Raw genomic sequence first — 22,693 nt, 5'->3', positions numbered from 1 at the left:
AATGAGCAGCACTAAATCAATGTTTTTCAAATTGGCAGGATATAGCTAATGGGTTAGCTGAGGATTTGATTGGAATAATGTTTGTTTTACACAAGTGATTTGAACGTGGGCAAAGAGGAAAAAATACCAAAATTTGCTAATGATATCAAATTGGCATAATAAACTGAGCAAAAATGCAGGAGGTTGCAGGACATAGACAGGTTAGGAGACTGGTCTGATATGTGGTGAATGCAGTTTTCGGTAGATAAGTGTGAAGTATTACATTTTGGGAAAAACAGTGAATGGAAATATGTCCCAAATGGTAAAAACTTCAATTGAGTGGGGGTGTAGAGAAATCTAGGAGTGCAGATAACACAGATATATTTAAAAGCAGGATTACAGTTGGAAAAAAAACATTAAAAAGGCAAATGGGATTCTGGGTTTCTATATATTGGAGTATTGAGGACAAAAGCATAGATGTGAAGATAATTCTGTACAAGGCACTGGCTGGAATATTGTGCCCAGCTTTCCATTATAGAAAGGATACAAGAGGTGTCAGCCGTGGCTCAATAGTAGCAAACACATCTTTGAGTCACAAGATCATGAGTTCAAGTTCTGTCCAGAGCTCACAATCTACGCTGATACTTCAGTACAGTACTGAGGGAGTGCTGCACTGTCAGATGCTGTCTTTCAGATGTGAAATTAAACCGAGGCTCTATCTGCCTTCTCAGGTGGACGTGAAAGATTCCATGGTACTTTTCGAAGAAGAATAAGTGAGTTCTCCCGGTGTTCTGGCCAACTCAACCAACATCATAACATCAGATTATTTGGTGATTAATCTAATTTCTGTTTATGGGACCCTGCTGTGCACAAATTGGCTGCAGCATTTCCTACATTACAACAGTGATGAGACTTCAAAAGTAGTTCATTGGCTGTAAAGCACTTTGGGATGTCTTCATCCCTACTGTAGCCAATTCTATCATCTTAGCATCCAACTTTATTATGAATATCTCCAATGTTTCTGTATCCAATATCTTGGAAGTTAATTTATTTTTGAGAAAAGAGGTCCTTGCCCATAATTGGTTTAAATTTACTTTTCACCAATTTCCATGTTTTTTGATCCTTTCTTGGCAAACTTTGAATGGATATTTTGGGTTTACCTTATACCATTTAACACTTTGTATAGCCTGATGAAATCTCCCCATCACTGGCTCCTCTCAAGGCTTAAAAGCTTGAGCTTCTCTAACTTTTCTCCTAGATTTAAACTTTGAATTATATTTGGCGCCGAACTCAATATGAGGACAGCAGCAAAAGTTGGGTCTGTCAACTACGCAAATACCTTCTCCAATTTCTGCAATTAAAGACTTGAGCGACCATAATAATGTATGAATACCTATTTGGTAGGGATTGTCTTAAATACATCAAGTATAAGTGCAGAATTTTGTATTCAGTAATAGTTTTAAAATTTAATTGAGAACCTTGCATGCATGCAAAAAAATTATAACAGGACATTCTTAATCCATCCCATGGCATACCATTTCATTTTAAGAAACTGTTTACTGACTGGATGATTCAAAAGCTCTACTTGATTGAAGTGTATCATAGCCTAAAAAAAACCAAATGCCTCAACATAATAAATTTTTACAATCAATAAAGAATGACTACAAAAATGACTATTAAATAATTAGTACACGGAAAACCAAGAGGTGAAACAATGCAATTATTCAGGGAGGATTCAGGAAAGAGTAAATTTAAAAACAGCAATAGAAATATCAAGGCTTGAGAGCAGAGCAGAGTGTTGAGTAAAAATAAGCAGAGTGGGTCAGGAGGGGAAAGAGAGAGGTAATACTGATCGAGAAAACCACCTTGTATACATTACATGAAATCGTCCTCCGCACTATTATTGCAAATTTGTTTGCCCAGTCAATATGTATATTAAAATCCCCCATGATTATTGTATGACCTTTATTGCATGCATCTCTAATTTCCTGATTTATACTGTGCCCTAGGTAATAGGGCATTACTGACTAAGGTGACATCAGGAACAAATAGACAAAGGTCAGAGCTAAAAGCACTATATCTGAATGCACAAAGCATTTGCAACAAAATAGATAAATTAATAGCACAGATAGAAATTAATAGGTTTGATCTAATAACCATTATGCGGACGTGTTTGCAAAGTGACCACGGGTTTGGAATTAAATATTCCAGGATACTTAACTTTTAGAAGTGATAGGCAAAATGGAAAAGGAGGAAGGGTAGCCCTGATAATAAAGGATGGGATAAAGACTAGAAAGGGGCAGAAAACATTGGTGGGAGTTGTTTATAGGCCCCCAAACAGTAGTTGTAATGTAGGGCACAATATAAATCAGGAAATTAGAGGTGCATGCAATAAAGGTAATACAATAATCATGGGGGACTTTTGTCATGTATCTTACATTATTATATATAACTGTATCCTAACATGCTATACATGACTGTAATAAGATATGACCTGTAACCACCAGCATACCTTACCACCAGGGGTGCACTTGCAAGAGACAGGTATATAAGGACAGGTCTCAGGCAAGTGCAGCATTCCAGAGCTGTGAAATAAAGGTGCAGGTCCAGAGTGACCTTGACTTCACTACATGCCTCGTGTGAATCTGTACTGAGGGGACAGGACTTTACAGTGGCGACGAGTTAAGGGATTACAGAATCCACAGAATGGCGAACAACGAATCAGATGAAAAGTACAATGCGGGAGACAATTGGGAGGACTTTATAGAAAGACTCCAGCAAAGCTTTGTAACCAAAGACTGGTTAGGCGATGATAAGGCAGACAAGAGAAGAGCCCATCTCTTGACCAGCTGTGGCTCGAAAACATACGCTTTAATGAAGGATCTGTTGGCACCCGAGAAACCAGCAAGCAAGTCGTTTGAAGAATTGAGCACACTGGTAAGAGACCACCTGACGTCATCGAGCAGCCTACACATGGCCAGACACAGGTTCTACAACTACAGACGCTGTGTGGGCCAGAGCATACCCGACTTCGTGGCGGAACTTCGGAGGTTGGCTAGTTTATGTGAGTTCTCCGATGAACTGAGGAGAGAAATGCTGAGAGACTTTTTCATTGAAGGAATAGGCCATGCAGGCATAGAGACCAAGAACCTGACCTTAGAGGCAGCAGCACTGGTTGCACAGACATTCTTGGTAGGGGAAGAAGAAATGAGGTTGATTTACAATGCAGGTACGACAACGAACGAAATATCGGAACAAGAAGTTCACAGCATTAAACAAACTGCTACTCCCACACACAGACAAAACCGGGAGAGCAGGCTCTCAACAGCAGGCAGAAGCCATCAAGGGCCACAGGAATGGCCATTCACACCTCATCATCCCACAATGTGAGCAATCAACTACAAACTGAGAGAAGCTCAAGTGAGATCAGCCAGACACAGCTCATTCTTTGGGAACACTTTGAACAATGGAACAGGTCTGTGCTGGAGGTGTGGGGGTGGGCACTCATCAAAGGGATGTCGATTTCAGCAGGCTGTTTGTAGAAATTGTGAATATACAGGGCATTTGGCCCACATGTGCAAAAAAACGGCAGCTCAGCTGGTATACGAATCGGATGGGTCGGAAAGCGGACCAGAAGATGGTGGGGACAGTACCCGGGACACCGATGTACAGCGGGTCAACACGATCAATGGCCGCTGCTCCTACAGCAGGACACCTCCTATAATGATGAGGGTCCTACTCAACGGGATATCTGTCAACAAGGAGCTGGATACGGGAGCGAGTCAATCTCTCATGGGCGCTCAACAATTTGAACAACTGTGGCCGCATAAAAGAGACAGACCAAAACTCACAGGGGTCGACACCAAACTAAGGACGTATACCAAAGAAATCGTACCAGTCCTCGGCAGTGCCACGCTCTCTGTCACACACAAAGGGACAGTGAACCGACTTCCCCTGTGGATTGTCCCCGGGGACCCCCCAGCACTGCTGGGGAGAAGCTGGCTGGCAAAACCTAAACTGGAAATGGGATGATGTCCATGCCATGTCATTAGAGGTACGGACTTCCTGCTCAACAGTTATAAAGCGATTTGAACATCTCTTTCAGCCAGGTGTGGGCACTTTCAAAGGGGCCAAAGTCAAAATCTACATCACACAGGATGCTAGACCGGTCCATCACAAGGCCAGAGCTGTACCCTATGTGATGAGGGAAAAGATTGAACACGAACTAGACAGGCTTCTGCGGGAAGACATATCACCTGTGGAATTTAACGACTGGGCAAGTCCCATTGTCCCAGTCATGAAGCCTGATGGATCCGTATGAATCTGTGGAGACTACAAATCTACCATAAACAGAGTCTCCCTACAGGACCAGTACCCACTGCCCAGAGCAGAGGACTTATTTGCCACATTGGCTGGAGGTAAACATTTCTCAAAATTAGACCTCACATCTGCGTATATGACGCAAGAATTGACCGAGGAATCCAAGCTACTCACCACCATTAACACACATCGAGGCCTTTTCATGTACAATCGATGCCCATTCGGCATCAGGTCGGCAGCTGCCATATTCCAGTGCAACATGGAGAGTCTGCTCAAGTCCATCACGGGGACGGTTGTATTTCAAGACGACATACTTATCACGGGCAGGGACACCGACTCTATCTCCGTAATTTGGAAGAAGTACTAAAGCGGTTGGATTGGGTAGGCCTACGAGTCAAGAAATCCAAGTGCCTGTTTCTCGCACCTGAGGTTGAATTTTTGGGCAGAAGGATTGCCGCTGATGGAATCTGCCCAACAGGGTCCAAAACAGAAGCAATTCGCCTGGCATCTAGGCCCCGGAATGTCTCAGAACTGCGCGCCTTTTACGGGCTACTCAATTACTCTGGGAACTTTATGCAGAACTTAAGCACACTGCTGGAGCCTCTCCACGTGCTACTCAGGAAGCGGTGCGATTGGTTTTGGGGGAACGCCCAGGAACGCGCCTTCAATAAGGCACGCAACCTTCTGTGTTCCAACAGTGTTTTGACTTTCTTTGACCCAGGTAAAAAGCTAGTTCTCACATGTGATGCGTCAGCGTATGGGGTCGGGTGCGTTTTGCAACATGTCAATAGTGCGGGCAAATTACAACCCATAGCTTGTGCCTCCAGGTCACTTTCGCGGGCGGAGCGCGAGTACGGAATGGTAGAGAAGGAGGCGCTCGTATGCGTGTATGGTGTCAAAAAGATGCACCAATACCTTTTCGGGGCCATGTTCACGTAAGAAAGCGACCACAAGCCCCTCACGTCCCTCCTATCCGAGAGCAAGGCAATAAACGCCAACGCCTCGGCGCGAATTCAACAGTGGGCACTCATGCTGGCGTCCTACAACTATACCATAAGGCACAGACCAGGCACAGACAACTGTGCCAACGCGCTCAACAGGCTACCCCTGGTGACCACGGAAGAGTCTGACGAACAGGACTGTGAGATAGTCATGGCAATCAATGCCTTTGAGTCCACAGGTTCACCCATGACGGCTCGCCAAATCAGAACCTGGATGGCCAGCGACCCCACGTTATCCTCAGTAAAAAGATGTGTCCTAACCGGTGACTGGGCAGAGGCTCGCGATACCTGCCCCGAGGAATTAAAACCCTTTCACAGGCGCATGCATGAGCTATCACTACAAGCAGACTGCCTGATGTGGGGCAGCCGAGTAGTCATGCCTCTGCGAGGCAGAGAGACATTTATCCGGGAGCTCCACCGCGAGCACCCGGGGATCGTTCTCATGAAGGCCATAGCCAGATCCCACATCTGGTGGCCTAGTATTGACGCGGACTTGGAGCTCTGCGTCCGAAGATGCATCATTTGTGCCCAACTCAGCAATGCCCCCAGGGAGGCTCCACTGAGCCCCTGGCCCTGGCCTACCAAACCGTGGTCGCGGGTGCACATAGACTATCCGGGCCCATTCATGGGCAAAATGTTCCTCTTAGTTGTCGATGCATTTTCAAAGTGGATCGAATGCACCATTTTAAACTCGAGCACAACCTCCACCACTGTGGAGAGCCTCGCAACCATGTTTGCAATGCACGGAATCCCTGACATATTGGTCAGTGACAATGGTCCGTGCTTCACCAGCGCAGAATTCCAAGACTTTATAATTGACCACGGCATAAATCACGTCAAGACGGCACCGTTCAAGCCGGCCTCCAACGGCCAGGTGGAGAGAGCAGTGCAAATCATTAAACAAGGCATGCTTAAAATCCAAGGTCCCACGCTGCAGGGTCGCCTGTCGCGACTGCTGCTGGCATACAGATCTCGTCCGCACTCTCTGACTGGGATCCCCCCTGCGCAACTATTGATGAAAAGGACTTTAAAAACAAGGCTCTCATTTAATCCTCCCAGACATGCACGAAATCGTTGAGGTAAAGCGCCATAAGTTGACTGAGTACCATGACAGAAATTCGAGGGGGAGATGGAATGAAATAGGGGACAAAGTGTTTGTACTAAACTATGGCAGGGGTCCCAAATGGCTTGCAGGGACAGTAATGGGCAAGAAAGGAAACAGGCTACTGGTAGTACAAATGGACAATGGCAAAACCTGCCGGAGGCATGTAGACCAAGTCAAAAGCAGATTTACCAACAACACTACGGAACCAGAGGCAGACAACAATGTGGAACTCGTACCACACCTGGTGGACAGACAGAGGGAACAACCTGAGGAAAGGGCAATATCAACAGACAGCCCAGGCGAGTCAACAACAATCACACCAATTGAAACAGATAGCCCAGGTGAGATACCAGCAGTCACACCCAAAGAAAAACAGACACCAAGGCAAACAACAGAACCACAGCTCAGACGCTTCACGCGAGATCATAGACCACCTGAGAGACTGAACATAAAGACAATAAAATGTACATGACTGTAAAAGATATGACCTGTAACCACCAGCATACCTTACCACCAGGGGTGCACTTGCAAGAGACAGGTATATAAGGACAGGTCTCAGGCAAGTGCAGCATTCCAGAGCTGTGAAATAAAGATGCAGGTCCAGAGTGATCTTGACTTCACTACATGCCTCGTGTGAATCTGTACTGAGGGGACAGGACTTTACAACTAATATACATATTGACTGGGCAAACCAAATTTGCAGTAATAGTGCGGAGGACAAATTCAACAAGATGGTTTTCTAGATCAGTATTTTGAGGAACCAACTAGCGAACAGGCTATTTTAGATCTAGTACTGTGCAACAAGATCTAGTATTGTGCCCACAAGAAAGGGTTAATTAATAACCTTGTAGTAAAGGGTTCCTTAAGGAAGAGTGACCATAATATGATAGAATTTTACATTAAGTTTGAAAGTGATTTAGTTAAATTCGAAACTAGTCTTAAATCTAAACAAAGGAAACTATGTAGGTATGAGGGGAGAGTTGGCCAAGGTAGTTTGCTAAACTACATTAAACATTAAAGTTATGATGGTAGACAAGCAATGGCTAGCATTTAAAGAATTGTTAGATAATTTACAGCAATATACATTCCTTTAAGGCACAAAAACTCCACAGGAAAAGTGGTCCAACCTTGGATAACAAGAGAAGTTAAAGATAATATTAGATCAAAGGAAGAGGCTTATAATGTTGCCAAAAAGAGCAGTAAGCCTGGGAAGACTTTAGAATTCAGCAAAGGAGGACCAAGAAATTGATAAAGAAAGTGTAAGGGGGTAAAGTCTACAGACATATGGTCACCAGATTGGGTACTGAAGGCAGTGAATTGATCTGACACGTAAAATGGTTCAGATTAAAAGGGCTTATCAGTATTAGGAGGTTGTGAGGAGTCGGGAGTTTCTCCACCTTGAGGTAGGGATTGTAAGATATCGCCTATTGACAGATTGTATGTAAAACTCACTTATAAATGATAGAAAATGGCTGTACATAAAATGAAAACTTTACATATTCAAGACTTTGAAGGAACGGCATAGAATCAGGCAAAAGGTCATAGCTTTGCTTGCGTGTTTATCTTATAAAGAATGCAGAACTAGCTATGAGAAACCAGGGCAAGATTAACACTGTAGAATAACACATTCTAAAAGGCTGAGATCGGTCCACCTGCAATAGAGAAATAAAGGTGCTACAAGACAACTCAGCGGCCAGTCTGATAAGGATTAATGAATCAATTTAACTTGGTAGATCAGTTGTAAGCCAACCGGTAGTCGGGACTAGTGTTCACGAGGCCACCTTGCCTCGAAAACTGTATAACTGTGGGTGTAGAATCCTTGTTCAAAGAAGGTTCATTTGGAACGTTTCCCCTGCATATTGAATAAAAGTTTCGGCTGAGTGATTCCGTGGTCACTATATGGGCAGGTGTCGAATCCTTATTTCAGGAAATCCACCTTGAAGAAGAGAAATCTTCTTTTACCCCAACAAAAAGGAAAACAGAATATGAGAGTAAACTAGCGAGAGACACAACAACAGACTGTTAAAGTTTCAATAGGTATGTAAAAGGAAAAAGATTAGCAAAAGTAAATGTGGGCCCCTTCAGGCTGAGACAGGAGAAATTATAATGGGGAATAAGGAAATGGCAGAGAAATTAGACAAATATTTTGGCCCCGGTTTTCATGAACTGCAAGGCCAGCCCATTTGCCACCCAAAGGACTGCCGATGGTCGCCAAGAGACCGGGCAGTACTTTGCCTGAAAGATTTCTCTAAAAGAGGTGGTAGTACCGCCCGGCAGCAAAATAACAGCTTAAGCCACCAATCTGGGCGGCATCGGGCGGTAGCTCTCAATCTCGGCAGCAAAGGAGCTTGCCACCCAAGTGCCGCCAAGGATGGAGTCGGACCCAGGGAGGGTGGAAGACCTGAAAACTAAAAACATTACAAAAAAAACATCACCGAAACACTTTCAGGGGACCCCAGCCAGGTAAGTCGCTTAAAAAAAAAAAATTGTAAAAGATGTTCACCAACCTTCTTTTGCAGGTCTTCATTCCAACCGTCAGGGTAAGAACAGACTCCATGCAGCGGTCCTTCGCCCTGCTGGCGCCTACTTTCATCCGCACCAATCTGGCATTTCAGCGGGCAGGAGGACACTTATGCCAGAGAACGTCAGCGGGCGTTTCCTGGTGGTGCTCCCCTCCTGCCCGCTCCAGCCCAAGTGGAAACTGGGAGCGAGAGGAAAATGGCAGGAAAACTCGTTGGTAGTTGGTGGCAGCAGTCGGTAAGGCCACCAATATGGGGGCCTTTGTGTCTGTCTTCATGGAAGAAGGCACGAAAAACCTCCCTCAAATAGTGTAGTGGAGTACCAAGGGTCTAGCAAGAATGAGGAATTGAAATACATTTCTGGAGAAATTAATGGGACTGAAAGCCAATAAATCCCCTGGACCTGATGTCCTACATCCTAGGGTTTTGAAAGAGGCGGCTATAGAGTTAGCGGATGCATTCGTTGTCATCTTTCAAAATTCCGTAGATTCTAGAACAGATTCCATAGATTGGAAGGTAGCTAATGTAACCCTACTATTTAAGAAAGGAGGGAGAGAGAAAACAGGGAACTACAGACCAGTTAGCCTGACATCAGTAGTAGGGAAAATGTTAGAATCTATTATTAAGTGATAGAGAATTCAAACAGGCTGCAGAGTTGCGAAAACACAAACCCATGTCTACGTGTGACTGAGCATATTGCATTAAGTCATCAATCAACTTGACATTTCAGGACCTTTGGCAGCGAGCCAGTTAGGGGTTAAGAATATATCAATTCAGCCAATAAGGTCAAAGGAGGCGAGTTCTGTAAATTGATCCAGGATAAAAACAGCCATGTTTTGCCATGTGTTCTCAGAAGGACAAAGGAACTGGCAATCAGCCAGAAGCTTGTTGCTGCTGCCAGAATAAAATTACATTAAACCTACAACCGGAGTTCGCATTTCATTGAAAATTAAGAGATCTAACATTAAGGCTGTGATAACAGGGCACTTAGGAAATAATAATAAGATTGGGCAGAGTCAACATGGATTTATAAAAGGGAAATCATGTTTGACAAATCTTTTAGAACCTTTTGAGGTTGCGACTAGCAGAATATATAAGGGGGAAGCAGTGGATGTGGTGTATTTGCATTTTCAGAAAGCATTCGATAAGGTTCCACACAATAGATTATTAAACAAATTAGGGCTCATGGGATTGGGGGTAATATACTAGCATGGACTGAGGATTGGCTAACGGACAGAAAACAGAGAGTAGGAATAAATGGGTCATTTTCAGGTTGGCAGGCTGTAACTCGTGGGTTGCCGCAAGGGTCGGTGCTTGAGCCCCAGCTATTTACAATCTATATCAATGATTTGGATAAGGGGACCAAATGTAATATATTCAAGTTTGCTGATGATATAAAGCTAGGTTCGAATGCAAGTTGTGAGGAGGATACAAAGCGACTTCAAGGGCTAGAGACAGACTAAGAACTTGGCAAATTGAATATAATGTGAAGAAATGTGAAGTTATCCACTTTGGTAGGAAAAATAGAAAAGCCAAGTATTTTTTAAACGGTGAGAGATTGGGAAATGTTGGCGTGCAGAGGGACCTGGGTGTCCTTGTACTCGAATCACTGAAAGTTAACATGGAGGTACAGCAAGAAATTAAGAAACCAAATGATATGTTGACCTTTATTACAAAAGGATTTGAGTATAAGAGTAAATACATCTTACTGCAATTATATTGGGCCCTGGTGAGACCGCACCTGGAGGTGTACAGTTTTGGTCTCCTTACCCAAGGAAGGATATACTTGCCATTGCAACGAAGGTTCACCAGACTGATTCCTGGATGGGGGGGATTGTCATACGAGGAGAGATTGAGTAGACTAGGCCTATATTCTCTCGGGTTTAGAAGAATGAGAGGTGATCTCATTGAAACATACTAAATTCTTACAGGGCTTGACAAGGTAGGTACAGGAAAGATGTTTCCTCTGGCTGAGGAATCTAGAACCAGGGGTGACAGTCTCAGAATAAGGGATCAGCCATTTAGGACTGAGATGAGGAGAAACTTCTTCACTCAGAGGGTGGTGAATCTTTGGAACTCTCTACCCCACAGAGCTGTGGTGGCTCAGTCTTTGAGTATATTTAAGACAGAGATTGATAGATTTTGAGATATTAAGGGAATCAAGAGATATGGGGATAGTGCAAGAAAGTGCAGTTGAAGGAGAAGATCAGCCATGATCTCATTGAAGGTGGAGCAGGCTCGAGGGGCCGAATGCTCTACTCCTGCTCCTAATTCTTATGTTCTTAGATGATTCATGTGCTCACAGTGGAAGACACAAAAACCATGCCAAAAATTGCTGGTCACGGGACTGTGGGAAGGGAGGACCTTGAGACAATCACTATCACTAGGGGGGTAGTGCTGGACAGGCTAATGGGACTCAAGATAGGCAAGTTCCCCTGGTCCTGATGAAATGCATCCCAGGGTATTAAAAGAGATGGCGGAAGTTATTGCAGATATATTCATTATAATCTCAAATTCTCTGGACTCTGGGGAGGTACCAGAGGATTGGAAAGCAGCTAATGTAACGCCTCTGTTTAAAAAAGGGGGCAGACAAAAGGCAGGTAACTTTTGGCCGGTTAGTTCAACATCTGTAGTGGGGAAAATGCTTGAAGCTATCATTAAGGAAGAAATAGCGGGACATCTAGATAGGAATAGTGCAATCTAGCAGATGCAACATGGATTCATGAAGGGGAAATCATGTTTAACTAATTTACTGGAATTCTTTGAGGATATAACGAGCAGCGTGGATAGAGGTGTACCAATGGATGTGGTGCATTTAGATTTTCAAAAGGCATTCGATAAGGTGCCACACAAAAGGTTTCTGCAGAAGATAAAGGCACGCGGAGTCAGAGGAAATGTATCAGCATGGATCGAGAATTGGCTGACTAACAGAAAGCAGAGAGTCGGGACAAACGGGTCCTTTTCGGGTTGGAAATCGGTGGTTAGTGATGTGCCACAGGGATCGGTGCTGGGACCACAACTGTTTACAATATACATAGATGACCTGGAAGAGGGGACAGAGTGTAGTGTAACAAAATTTGCAGATGACACAAAGATTAGTGGGAAAGCGGGTTGTGTAGAGGACACAGAGAGGCTGCAAAGAGATTTAGATAGGTTAAGCGAATGGACTAAGGTTTGGTAGATAGAATACAATGTCGGAAAATGTGAGGTCATCCACCTTGGAAAAAAAAAACAGTAAAAGGGAATATTATTTGAATGGGGAAAAATTACAACATGCTGAGGTGCAGAGGGACCTGGGGGTCCTTGTGCATGAATCCCAAAAAGTTAGTTTGCAGGTGCAGCAGGTAATCAGGAAGGCAAATGGAATGTTGGCCTTCATTGCGTGAGGGATGGACTACAAAAGCAGGGAGGTCCTGCTGCAACTGTACAGGGTATTGGTGAGGCCGCACCTGGAGTACTGCATGCAGTTTTGGTCACCTTACTTAAGGAAGGATATACTGGCTTTGGAGGGGGTACAGAGACGATTCACTAGGCTGATTCCGGAGATGAGGGGGTTACCTTATGATGATAGATTGAGTAGACTGCGTGTTTACTTGTTGGAGTTCAGAAGGATGAGGGTTGATCTTATAGAAACATTTAAAATAATGAAAGGAATCGACAAGATAGAGGCAGAGAGGTTGTTTCCACTGGTCGGGGAGACTAGAACTAGGGGGCACAGCCTCAAAATACGGGGGAGCCAATTTAAAACCGAGTTGAGAAGGAATTTCTTCTCCCAGAGGGTTGTGAATCTGTGGAATTCTCTACCCAAGGAAGCAGTTGAGGCTAGCTCATTGAATGTATTCAAATCACAGATAGATAGATTTTTAACCAATAAGGGAATTAAGGGTTATGGGGAGCGGGCGGGTAAGTGGAGTTGAGTCCATGGCCAGATCAGCCATGATCTTGTTGAATGGCGGAGCAGGCTCGAGGGGCTAGATGGCCTACTCCTGTTCCTAATTCTTATGTTCTTATTTTCTTATTGCCATGGAAGATATAAAAGGCTAAAAATTGGATATAGCCAAGAAAGTGGCATTGTATGTTAAGCTGCACCACATGAAAATAGTCTAGTTAAGATGCAAAATTCATTCTCACTCTACATTTACATGATTTTAGGCATGATTTCAGTGATAAAACTGCTGCTCATTGGTGTTACACTGAACAGGTGGATCAGTATCAGGAACAGTCTAATTCACAGTCATGATTGCCACAGGCTTTTTCCACTACTAAAAGGGAAGATGCAGTTTAAGGGTGTGAAATCTAGGTCTAAAACTAGTGTCCTGAACTTACATAAAGGTAATTACAAAGATATGAAGGCAGAATTGGTTAAAGTGGACTGGGAAAATATATTAAAGGGTAAGACTGTAGAAAAGCAGTGGCAAACATTTAAGGAGATATTTCATAACTCGCAACAAAGATATATTCCAGTGAGAAACAAAGACTCTAAGAGAAGGATGAACCATCCCTGGCTATCTAAGGAAGTAAAGGATGGTATCAAATTGAAAACAAAGGCATACAATGTTGTGAAGAACAGTTGAAGGCCAGAGGATTGGGAACTTTTTAGAAACCAGCAAAGGACGACTAAAAAAATGATTAAGACAGAGAAGATAGCATATGAGAGTTAAGTAGCAAGAAATGTAAAAACAGACAGTAAGAGCTTCTACAGGTATATAAAAAGGAAGCGAGTAGCGAAAGTTAATGTTGGTCCCTTAGCGGATGAGACAGGGGAATTAATAATGGGAAACAGGGAAATGGCGGAGACTTTTAACAAATATTTTGTACAGGTCATCACAGTAGAAGACAATAAAAACATCCCAATAATTGATAATCGAGGAGCTATTGGGGTGGGGGGGGGGAGAGATTAAAACAATCCCTATCACTAGAGATAAAGTACTAGGCAAACTAATGGGCCTAAAGGTGACGGGTCCCCTGAACCTGATGGCCTGCATCCTAGGGTCTAAAAAGAAATGGCTGCAGAGATGGTGGATACATTGGTTGTAATCTACCAAAAGTCCTTGGATTCTGGAGAGGTCCCAGCGGATTGGAAAACCACAAATGTAACGCCCCTATTTAAGGAAGGAGGGAGACAGAAAGCAGAACACTATAGACTAGTTAGCCTAACATCTGTCATTGAGAAAATGCTGGAGTCCATCATTAAGAAGTAGTAGCAGGACATTTAGAAAATCATAATACAATCAAGCAGAGTCAGCATGGTTTTATGAAAGGGAAATCATGTTTGACAAATTTGCTAGATCTTCTTTGAGGATATAACGAGCAGGGTGGATAAAGGGGAACCAGTAGATGTAGTGTATTTGGATTTCCAGAAAGCATTCGATAAGTTGCCGCATAAAAGGTTACTGCACAAGATAAGAGCTCATGGGGTTGGGGTTAATATATTAGTGTGGCTAGAGGATTGGCAAACTAACAGAAATCAGAGAGTCAGGATTAATGGGTCATTTTCAGGTTGGAAAACTATAACTTGTGGGGTGCCACAGAGATCAGTGCCAGGGCCTCAACTATTTATAAATTATATTAATGACTTGGATGAAGGAACTGAGTAATAAGGTAGCCAAATTTGCTGATGATACAAAGATAGGTGGAAAAGCAAGTTGTGAGGAGGACGCAAAGAATCGACAAAGTGATATAGATAGGCTCAGTGTGTGGGCAAAAATTTGGCAGATGGAGTATAATGTGGGAAAATGTGAGGTTATCCACTTTGGATGGAAAAATTAAAAAGCAAATTATTATTTAAATGGAGAGAGATTACAAAATGCTGCAGTACAGAGGGATCTGGGCATTCGTGTACATGGAACACAAAAAGTTAGCACGCAGGTACAGCAAGTAATTAGGAAGGCAAATGGAATGTTGGCCTTTATTGCAAGGGGGTTGGAGTATAAAAGTAGGGAAGTCCTGCTACAACTGTACAGGGTGTTGGGGAGACCACATTAAGGAGGAATATATTTGCATTGGAGACAGTTCAGACAAGGTTCACTAGGTTGATTCCTAAGATGAAGGTGTTGTCTTATGAAGAAAGGTTGAGCAGGTTGGGCCTGTACTCATTGGAGTTTAGAAGAATGAGAGGAGATCTTATTGAATCATCTAAGATTCTGAGGGAGTGACAAGGTAGATGCAGAGAGGATGTTTCCCCTTGTGGGGGAATCTAGAAATAGGGGGCATTGTTTCAGAATAAGGGATCAGCCATTTAAAACGGAGATGATGAGGAATTTCTTCTCTCAGAGGGTCGTGAATCTGTGGAATTCTCTAACCCAGAGAGCTGTGGAGTCTGGGTCTTTGAATATATTTAAGGTGGAGATCGACAGATTTTTGAATGATAAGGGAGTCAAGGGTTATGGGGAGCGGGCAGGGAAGTGGAATTGAGGGCACGATCTGATCAGCCATGATTTTATTGAATGACCAAATGGCCTACTCCTGCTCCTATTTCTTATGTTCTTATGTAACTGAATTCCAGAAGTGAGGTAAGAGTTACTGCCCCTGGCACCAAGGTAACATTTGATCGAGTGCAGCTTCAAGGAGCTCTAATAAAATTGAAGTCAATGGTAATCAGGAGGGAAACACTCCACTGGCTGATGGTTGTGGTTGTTGGAGGCCAATCATCTCAGCCCCAGGTGTTTCTCAGCACAGTGCCTTAGAACTAAAACATCTTCAGCTGCTTCATCAATGACCTTTCCTCTATCATATGTTCAGAAGTGGGGATGGTCGCTGATGATTGCATAATGTTCAGTTCCATTTGCAACACCTCAGATAATGAGGCAGTCCATACCAGTCACAGACCAGGCCCTCAAATCTGACACCAAGCTCATGGTTTACAGGGCTGTAGTAATACCCACCCTCCTGTATGGTTCAGAGACATGGACCATGTACAGTAGACACCTTAAGTCGCTGGAGAAATATCACCAACGAAGCCTCCGCAAGATCCTACAAATCCTCTGGGAGGACAGACGCACCAACATTAGCGTCCTTGACCAGGCCAACATCCCCAGCATTGAAGCACTGACCACGCTTGATCAGCTCCACTGGGCAGGCCACATTATCTGCATGTCAGACATGAGACTCCCAAAGCAAGCGCTCTACTCGGTACTCCTTCACGGCAAACGAGCCAAAGATGGGCAGAGGAAACCTTACAAGGACACTCTCAAAGCCTCCCTGATAAAGTGCACCATCCCCACCGACACCTGGGAGTCCCTGGCCAAAGACCGCCCTAAGTGAATCCGGGAGGATACTGAGCACCTCAAGTCTCATCGCCGAGAGCATGCAGAAATTAAGCGCAGGCAGCGGAAAGATCATGCAGCAAACCTGTCCCACCCTCCGTTACCCTCAACGACTATCTGTCCCACCTGTGACAGGGACTGTGGCTCTCATATTGGACTGTTCAGCCACCTCATTTTAAGAGTGGAAGTAAGTCTTCCTCGATTCCGAGAGACTGGCTATGATGATGATGTGTGTCACCATTGACCAGAAACTTAACTGGACCAACCACAGAAATACTGTGGCTACAAGAGCAGGTCAGAGGCTGGGAATTCTGTGGTGAGTGTCTCACCTTCTGACACCCAAGACCTCTCCACCATTTACAAGGCACAAGTTAGGAGTATGATGGAATACTTTCCACTTGCCTGATGAGTGCAGCTCCAACAAAATTCAAGAGGCTCGACAACATCTAGGATCAGAAGGTGAGACACTCGCCACAGAATTCCCAGCCTCTGACCTGCTCTTGTCAGACAGGAAGCAAAGAGTAGGAGTAAATGGGTACTTTTCAGAATGGCAGGCAGTGACTAGTGGGATACCGCAAGGTTCTGTGCTGGGGCCCCAGCTGTTTACACTGTACATTAATGATTTAGATGAGGGGATTAAATGTAGTATCTCCAAATTTGCGGATGACACTAAGTTGGGTGGCAGTGTGAGCTGCGAGGAGGATGCTGTGAGGCTGCAGAGCGACTTGGATAGGTTAGGTGAGTGGGCAAATGCATGGCAGATGAAGTATAATGTGGATAAATGTGAGGTTATCCACTTTGGTGGTAAAAACAGAGAGACAGACTATTATCTGAATGGTGACAGATTAGGAAAAGGGGAGGTGCAAAGAGACCTGGGTGTCATGGTACATCAGTCATTGAAGGTTGGCATGCAGGTGCAGCAGGCGGTTAAGAAAGCAAATGGCATGTTGGCCTTCATAGCAAGGGGATTTGAGTACAGGGGCAGGGAGGTGTTGCTACAGTTGTACAGGGCATTGGTGAGGCCACACCTGGAGTATTGTGTACAGTTTTGGTCTCCTAACCTGAGGAAGGACATTCTTGCTTTTGAGGGAGTGCAGCGAAGGTTCACCAGACTGATTCCCGGGATGGCGGGACTGACATATCAAGTTAGACTGGATCAACTGGGCTTGTATTCACTGGAGTTCAGAAGAATGAGAGGGGACCTCATAGAAACATTTAAAATTCTGACGGGGTTAGACAGGTTAGATGCAGGAAGAATGTTCCCAATGTTGGGGAAGTCCAGAACCAGAGGTCACAGTCTAAGGATAAGGGGTAAGCCATTTAGGACCGAGATGCGGAGGAACTTCTTCACCCAGAGAGTGGTGAACCTGTGGAATTCTCTACCACAGAAAATTGTTGAGGCCAATTCACTAAATATATTCAAAAAGGAGTTAGATGAGGTCCTTACTACTAGGAGGATCAAGGGGTATGGCGAGAAAGCAGGAATGGGGTACTGAAGTTGAATGTTCAGCCATGAACTCATTGAATGGCAGTGCAGGCTAGAAGGGCCGAATGGCCTACTCCTGCACCTATTTTCTATGTTTCTATGTTTCTATGCACCGTGGCTACAGTGTGTACCAGTTACAAGATGCACTGCAGCAACTTGCCAAGGTTTTTCCCACAGCACCTCCCAAATCTGTGACCTCTAACAGGACAAGGGCAGTAGACGCATGGGAACACCACCACCTGCAAGTTCCCCTCCAAGTCACAAACCATCTGGACTTGGAAATATATCGCCATTCCTTCAGCGTCGCTGGGTCAAAATCCCATGTCCAATTAGGGGAGGGAAAATCTGGAAAATTCCATTCCCACTTTCCTTAGTTTATCAAAGCTAGTCCAGGACACCATGTTGACCATGTTTATATTATGATTACTTACTTTTTATCTAATGTGATCTCTGTTCCAGTCAAGAACTGGGCCAGTTCTCTTTTGAATGCATGCAGAGAGTGTGCACTCACTGCGCAAGTTGGCAGCTTCCTTCATTAGTCTACTGCCTTCTGGGTAAAGAAGAACTGTTTAACATCTAATGCTGGAAATCTCAGCGGGTCAGGCAGCATCTGTGGAGAGAAAGCAGAGTTAACGTTTCAGGTCAGGCACCCTTCGAGGATCATTGGCCCAAAACGTTCCCTCTGCTTTCTCTGCACAGATGCTGCCTGACCAGCTGTGATTTCCAGAGTTTTCTGTTTTTATTCCAGATTCCAGCATCCGCAGTATTTTGCTTTTGTTTTGCTTAACATCTAACCTAGTCCTACCCTTGTACAACTTATATGAATAACGCCTGGTCTTTTCCACTTTATAAAATTGAAATAATCTATCAACAAGAACACAATCTGGTCCTTTAACTATTTTATTAAATCACTCCAAACTCTACATATCTCTAAAGTGAATAGACCCAGCTTTTTAATCCTATCTGAGTAACTAAGGTTGTTTAAGCTGGGAATCATTCTGGTGGCCCTCCTCTGAACCTTTTCCAAAGCTTTATATAACCCACCATATAAGGGGACCAAAACTGGACACAATATTCTAAATGTGGTGCAACCAATGTCTTTGTAGAAGGAGAAAATGGTGTGTTTTGTTTTATACTGAATAGTCCTATTAATGCATATCTGCTTTGGCTATGGCTTCTCAGCATTGGTCATGACCTTTAGAGAAATATGAACTATAACGGTAAAATTTTTTGCTCTCACAACTGATTTCAGATCTGTCCATGTAAGGTGTAAGTATACATGGTGTTTGTCCTGGCCAAATGCAAAACACTCAGATATCTAGGTTAAATACTATTTGCCAAGGTTTGGTCCATTTCTCCACCACTGGCACCAACACAGCACTTATCTGTGGGACACCACTAATAAACAGCTTCCAAACAGATACACAAGCATGAATAACAACTTTCTGCCTGCAGGAATTCAGCCAATTCGTAAACCATTGTAGCAACTTTCCACTGATTCCACAAGATTTAGACTTGTAAAGTAACCTATTGTGTAATACCTTATCAAGGCTTACTGAAATCCATCTTGACAATACCCTCATCCACTAAATGTTGCACTTAACTACTAAATACAAAAAGACAAACTTACATTTAAAGCTGTTAGCGGTGCGTATACAATCTGTCTGTCCCGTTTCACACGTTTTCTGAGCTTAAGTGGACATTGCAAATATGTGAAATTGTATTCAATCTGTATAATAAAATAATATGAAGTTAGAGGTATGTAATCAATACAACTTAGCTGAACACAGATTCTAAAATGTTCACTTACTGAGAAGTTTTTACTTGTTCTTTCTTCTGATGATTCTGTCATACATCTGTCCAAAAGGCCCTTAAAATAAATGCATAAGCCTCCTAAATATAGCTGTAAAATTTTTAAGGTAGCATTATCACATACCCATGAAGAAACTAATCTGTCAGAAAGATTATAGCAATTAGATTATAAATGAAAGCAATGATAGAGAAAGAATTCTAGACAAGTGTGATATGGGGTGGGGGGAGGGGGGAGTCAATTGGATAGGGTGGGATAATAAAGTCAGAATCTTAGACAAACTTGATGTTGAGCAAGAGGGGAGAGAAAGGAATGGTTAGAGTATTATATATCTCAGACAGAGTCAATTGTGTCAATGTTACAGAATCATAAAGTAGGCTTATTATCAGTTTGTATCCAATTCATCTGCAGGTATTACAACTATTTAAAACTCCACTATGTAGCGCAAGACCAAAATGTATACCGAATATGGCTCTGATGCATGGTTCCTAAAATCATCTTGAAGCTAATGGCCTGAAAATTCCAGTCGGAGGCTTCCCGCAGGCAATTGCCTCCCAACCGGAGAATTTTTACGAAAGTACCTGGTGATCTAGGAGGCACTCTGGATTCCGGTGGGAAGGCCTTCTCTCCCGTCCGGAGGGTTTCCACGCAGAAGATGCAGTCACGTGTGACTGCTCAACCAATCAGGTACGTATTTCACAGGTTCCCAATAGCACTGAGAACTCCGTATCTACGAGTTCTCATTGCTATTAATGGGAAAAAAAAACACACAATAATAAAAAATAAAAAACAGACCACACATATTTAAAATTAATTGAAATTAAAGTTATTAATGTCTTATAATAAAAATATATTTTCCCGATTTTTAAAAAAGGTTTTTTTAATTATGGTTAAAAATAAACTTACCATAGTGGGGAGGGTTTTTAAACAATAAAATATGTTTTTAAAATGTTTTTTTATCATGTTCAGTGTGTTTTAAAATACTTGTGCCTGTAAAAGTAGGCTATGCGCCTGCTTTTATCAGGCGCAAGATTTTTGAGGACATTTGCTGGGCAAGATAGGAGTAAATCCCGCAATCTTGCCCAAGCAAATGTCCTCGCTCACGATACATGTAGGATCTGTCAAGCTCTAGCTTGACAGATCGGAAAAGTCGGTTTTCAGCACATGCGCATTGCGCGCTGAAAACTGGCTTTTCCGATGCCTTCCCGGGTCCGTAGAACCTTCGTACAGGCCTGGGACGTCAGAATTTCTGGGCTAGTGTGTGTGAAATAAACTACTTCGATAATTAAAAATGTTTTTAGAACACTATTCTCTACACAATAGTTTTAAATGAATGGAAACACAGTGCACATTCCAAAGCAGGGAGGAAAATAACAAATTCTGGGGTGCTATTTTCCATTATCAAATTCGTTCACACATCACTCCTAAAGCTTCTTTGGCTCTTGATCCAGCAACGCCTCGATTTTAAAATTCTCATCCTTATGTTCAAATCCCTCCATGACCTCACCCCTTCCTAGCTCTGTAACCTACAACCCACCGAGATCTTTGTGCTCTTCCAATCTTGCCTCTTGTGCCTTTCCGATTTCCATCACCCCACCATTGGCGGCCGTGCCTTCAGCTGCCTAGGCCCTAACCTCTAGAATTTCCCCCCTAAACCTCTCTACATCTCTCTCCTCCTTTAAGAAGTCACTTAAACCCTAAGAGGTCGAAATTTTTTAATGCCACCCGTTGCCGCTGGAGAGGGGCGGCTAATGGGTGGCTATGTCCTTACTGTTGACCGCGACCGGGTTCCTGGGCTGACTGGAAATTCAGTTGGGCAGTGCGGGTGGTGCCAAGTACTGCTGCGCGCTCAGCCGCCGCCCGCGTGATGACGTCATTTAGCGTGCAATGTCCTCTTGCTGCTGCCGCTGCGATATTTGATAAGTACGGTGGCCTTACCGACAGGCTTCCTTACAGCCTGGGAAAGGTGGTGGGACATCAGGGATCCCGGCGCAGTAGCATCCAGGGATCAAGGTAAGTGGTTATGATTATTTTTTTAGCATTTTGATATTAGTGGGACCAATGGGGAAATGTGGGTGTGTGTGGGTGAAGGAAAGTGTCGTAAACTTTTTTTTTCCCCAGTTTTTTTTTTAACTCCCATCGAGAAATTCGGTAGGCCTCCTGAGATGCCGCTCCGTTGGTGCCCGAGGATGAGTGTGCAACACCGCTTTTAATGCTGCTCTCTCATCTTTGGGCGGCAAAATTGAACTTTGCAGTTTGAGATGGCACCTACCGCTTGGCGTTAAAATCAGCACTCAGCCGGTAACACCGCCTCAAATCGCGGTACCGAATTTCGACCCCTAACTCTTTGATCAAGATTTTGATCACCTGTCCTAATATTACTTTATGTGGATCAGTGTCGAATTTTGTCTGATAATGCTCCTGTGAAGCGCCTTGGGATATTTTACTACATTCGAGCTGCTTTATAAATGCAAGTTGTTGCTGTTATCAGTAAGATTCCTGCCAGAAGTGGATTCCACTGAGTGCCCAGCCCATTTTTCTGGGTTGGGGTTAATTACATGTGCAGAATGGGTACCCAGTGGTATTGCTACTCTATTTTGCAAAGTTCACAGCATGTTGCAGAATTTGCCTCGCTGCACCAGCTTAGAGGCTGGCCAGCAACTTCCTAACAGAGATGTGTTGAAATTGCAAAGGGACTAATATTGATACATACCTCTTCTGAAACCCTAACAGGGAAGAGTGGGAAGCAACAGAACAGGACAAAGATAGCAACCAGCTGATCTCGGCATTCATAGAATCATAGAAGTTTGCAGCATAGAAGCAGACCATTTCGGCCCATTGTGTCGGTGCCATTCAACAAGAGACTACCCAGCCTAATCCCACTTTCCAGCTCTAGGTCCGTAATCCTGCAGGTTACAGCACTTCAAGTGCACATCCAAGTACTTTTTAAATGTGGTGAGGGTTTCTGCCTCTATCACCCTTTCAGGCAGTGAGTTCCAGACCCCCACAACGCTCTGGGTGAAGAAATTTCCCCTCAAATCCCCTCTAAACCTTCTATCAATTACTTTAAATTTATGCCCCGTGGTTGTTGACCCCGCTGCTAAGGGAAATAGGTCCTTTCTGTCCACTATTTCTAGGCCCTTCATAATTTTACACATCTCAATGAGGTCACCCCTCAGCCTCCTCTGTTCCAAGGAAAACAAAGCCA

General features: G+C 43.7%; 1 protein-coding gene across 1 annotated transcript in view; it reads right to left on the bottom strand.

Moving 5' to 3' along the window:
- Positions 1-22,693, bottom strand: part of trpa1b (transient receptor potential cation channel, subfamily A, member 1b) — a 165,934-nt gene that overhangs the window by 31,313 nt on the left and 111,928 nt on the right. The window contains exons 16-18 of the mRNA XM_070884159.1: positions 19,486-19,545; positions 19,306-19,404; positions 1,515-1,585 (exon numbers count right to left, since the gene is read on the bottom strand). Coding sequence (XP_070740260.1) covers positions 1,515-1,585; positions 19,306-19,404; positions 19,486-19,545 — 230 coding nt within the window. The remainder of the gene's footprint in view (positions 1-1,514; positions 1,586-19,305; positions 19,405-19,485; positions 19,546-22,693) is intronic.

Source organism: Pristiophorus japonicus, chromosome 1, assembly GCF_044704955.1.
Source record: "Pristiophorus japonicus isolate sPriJap1 chromosome 1, sPriJap1.hap1, whole genome shotgun sequence".
NCBI lineage: Eukaryota > Metazoa > Chordata > Chondrichthyes > Pristiophoridae > Pristiophorus > Pristiophorus japonicus.
This window is presented reverse-complemented; position numbering and strand designations above follow the sequence as displayed.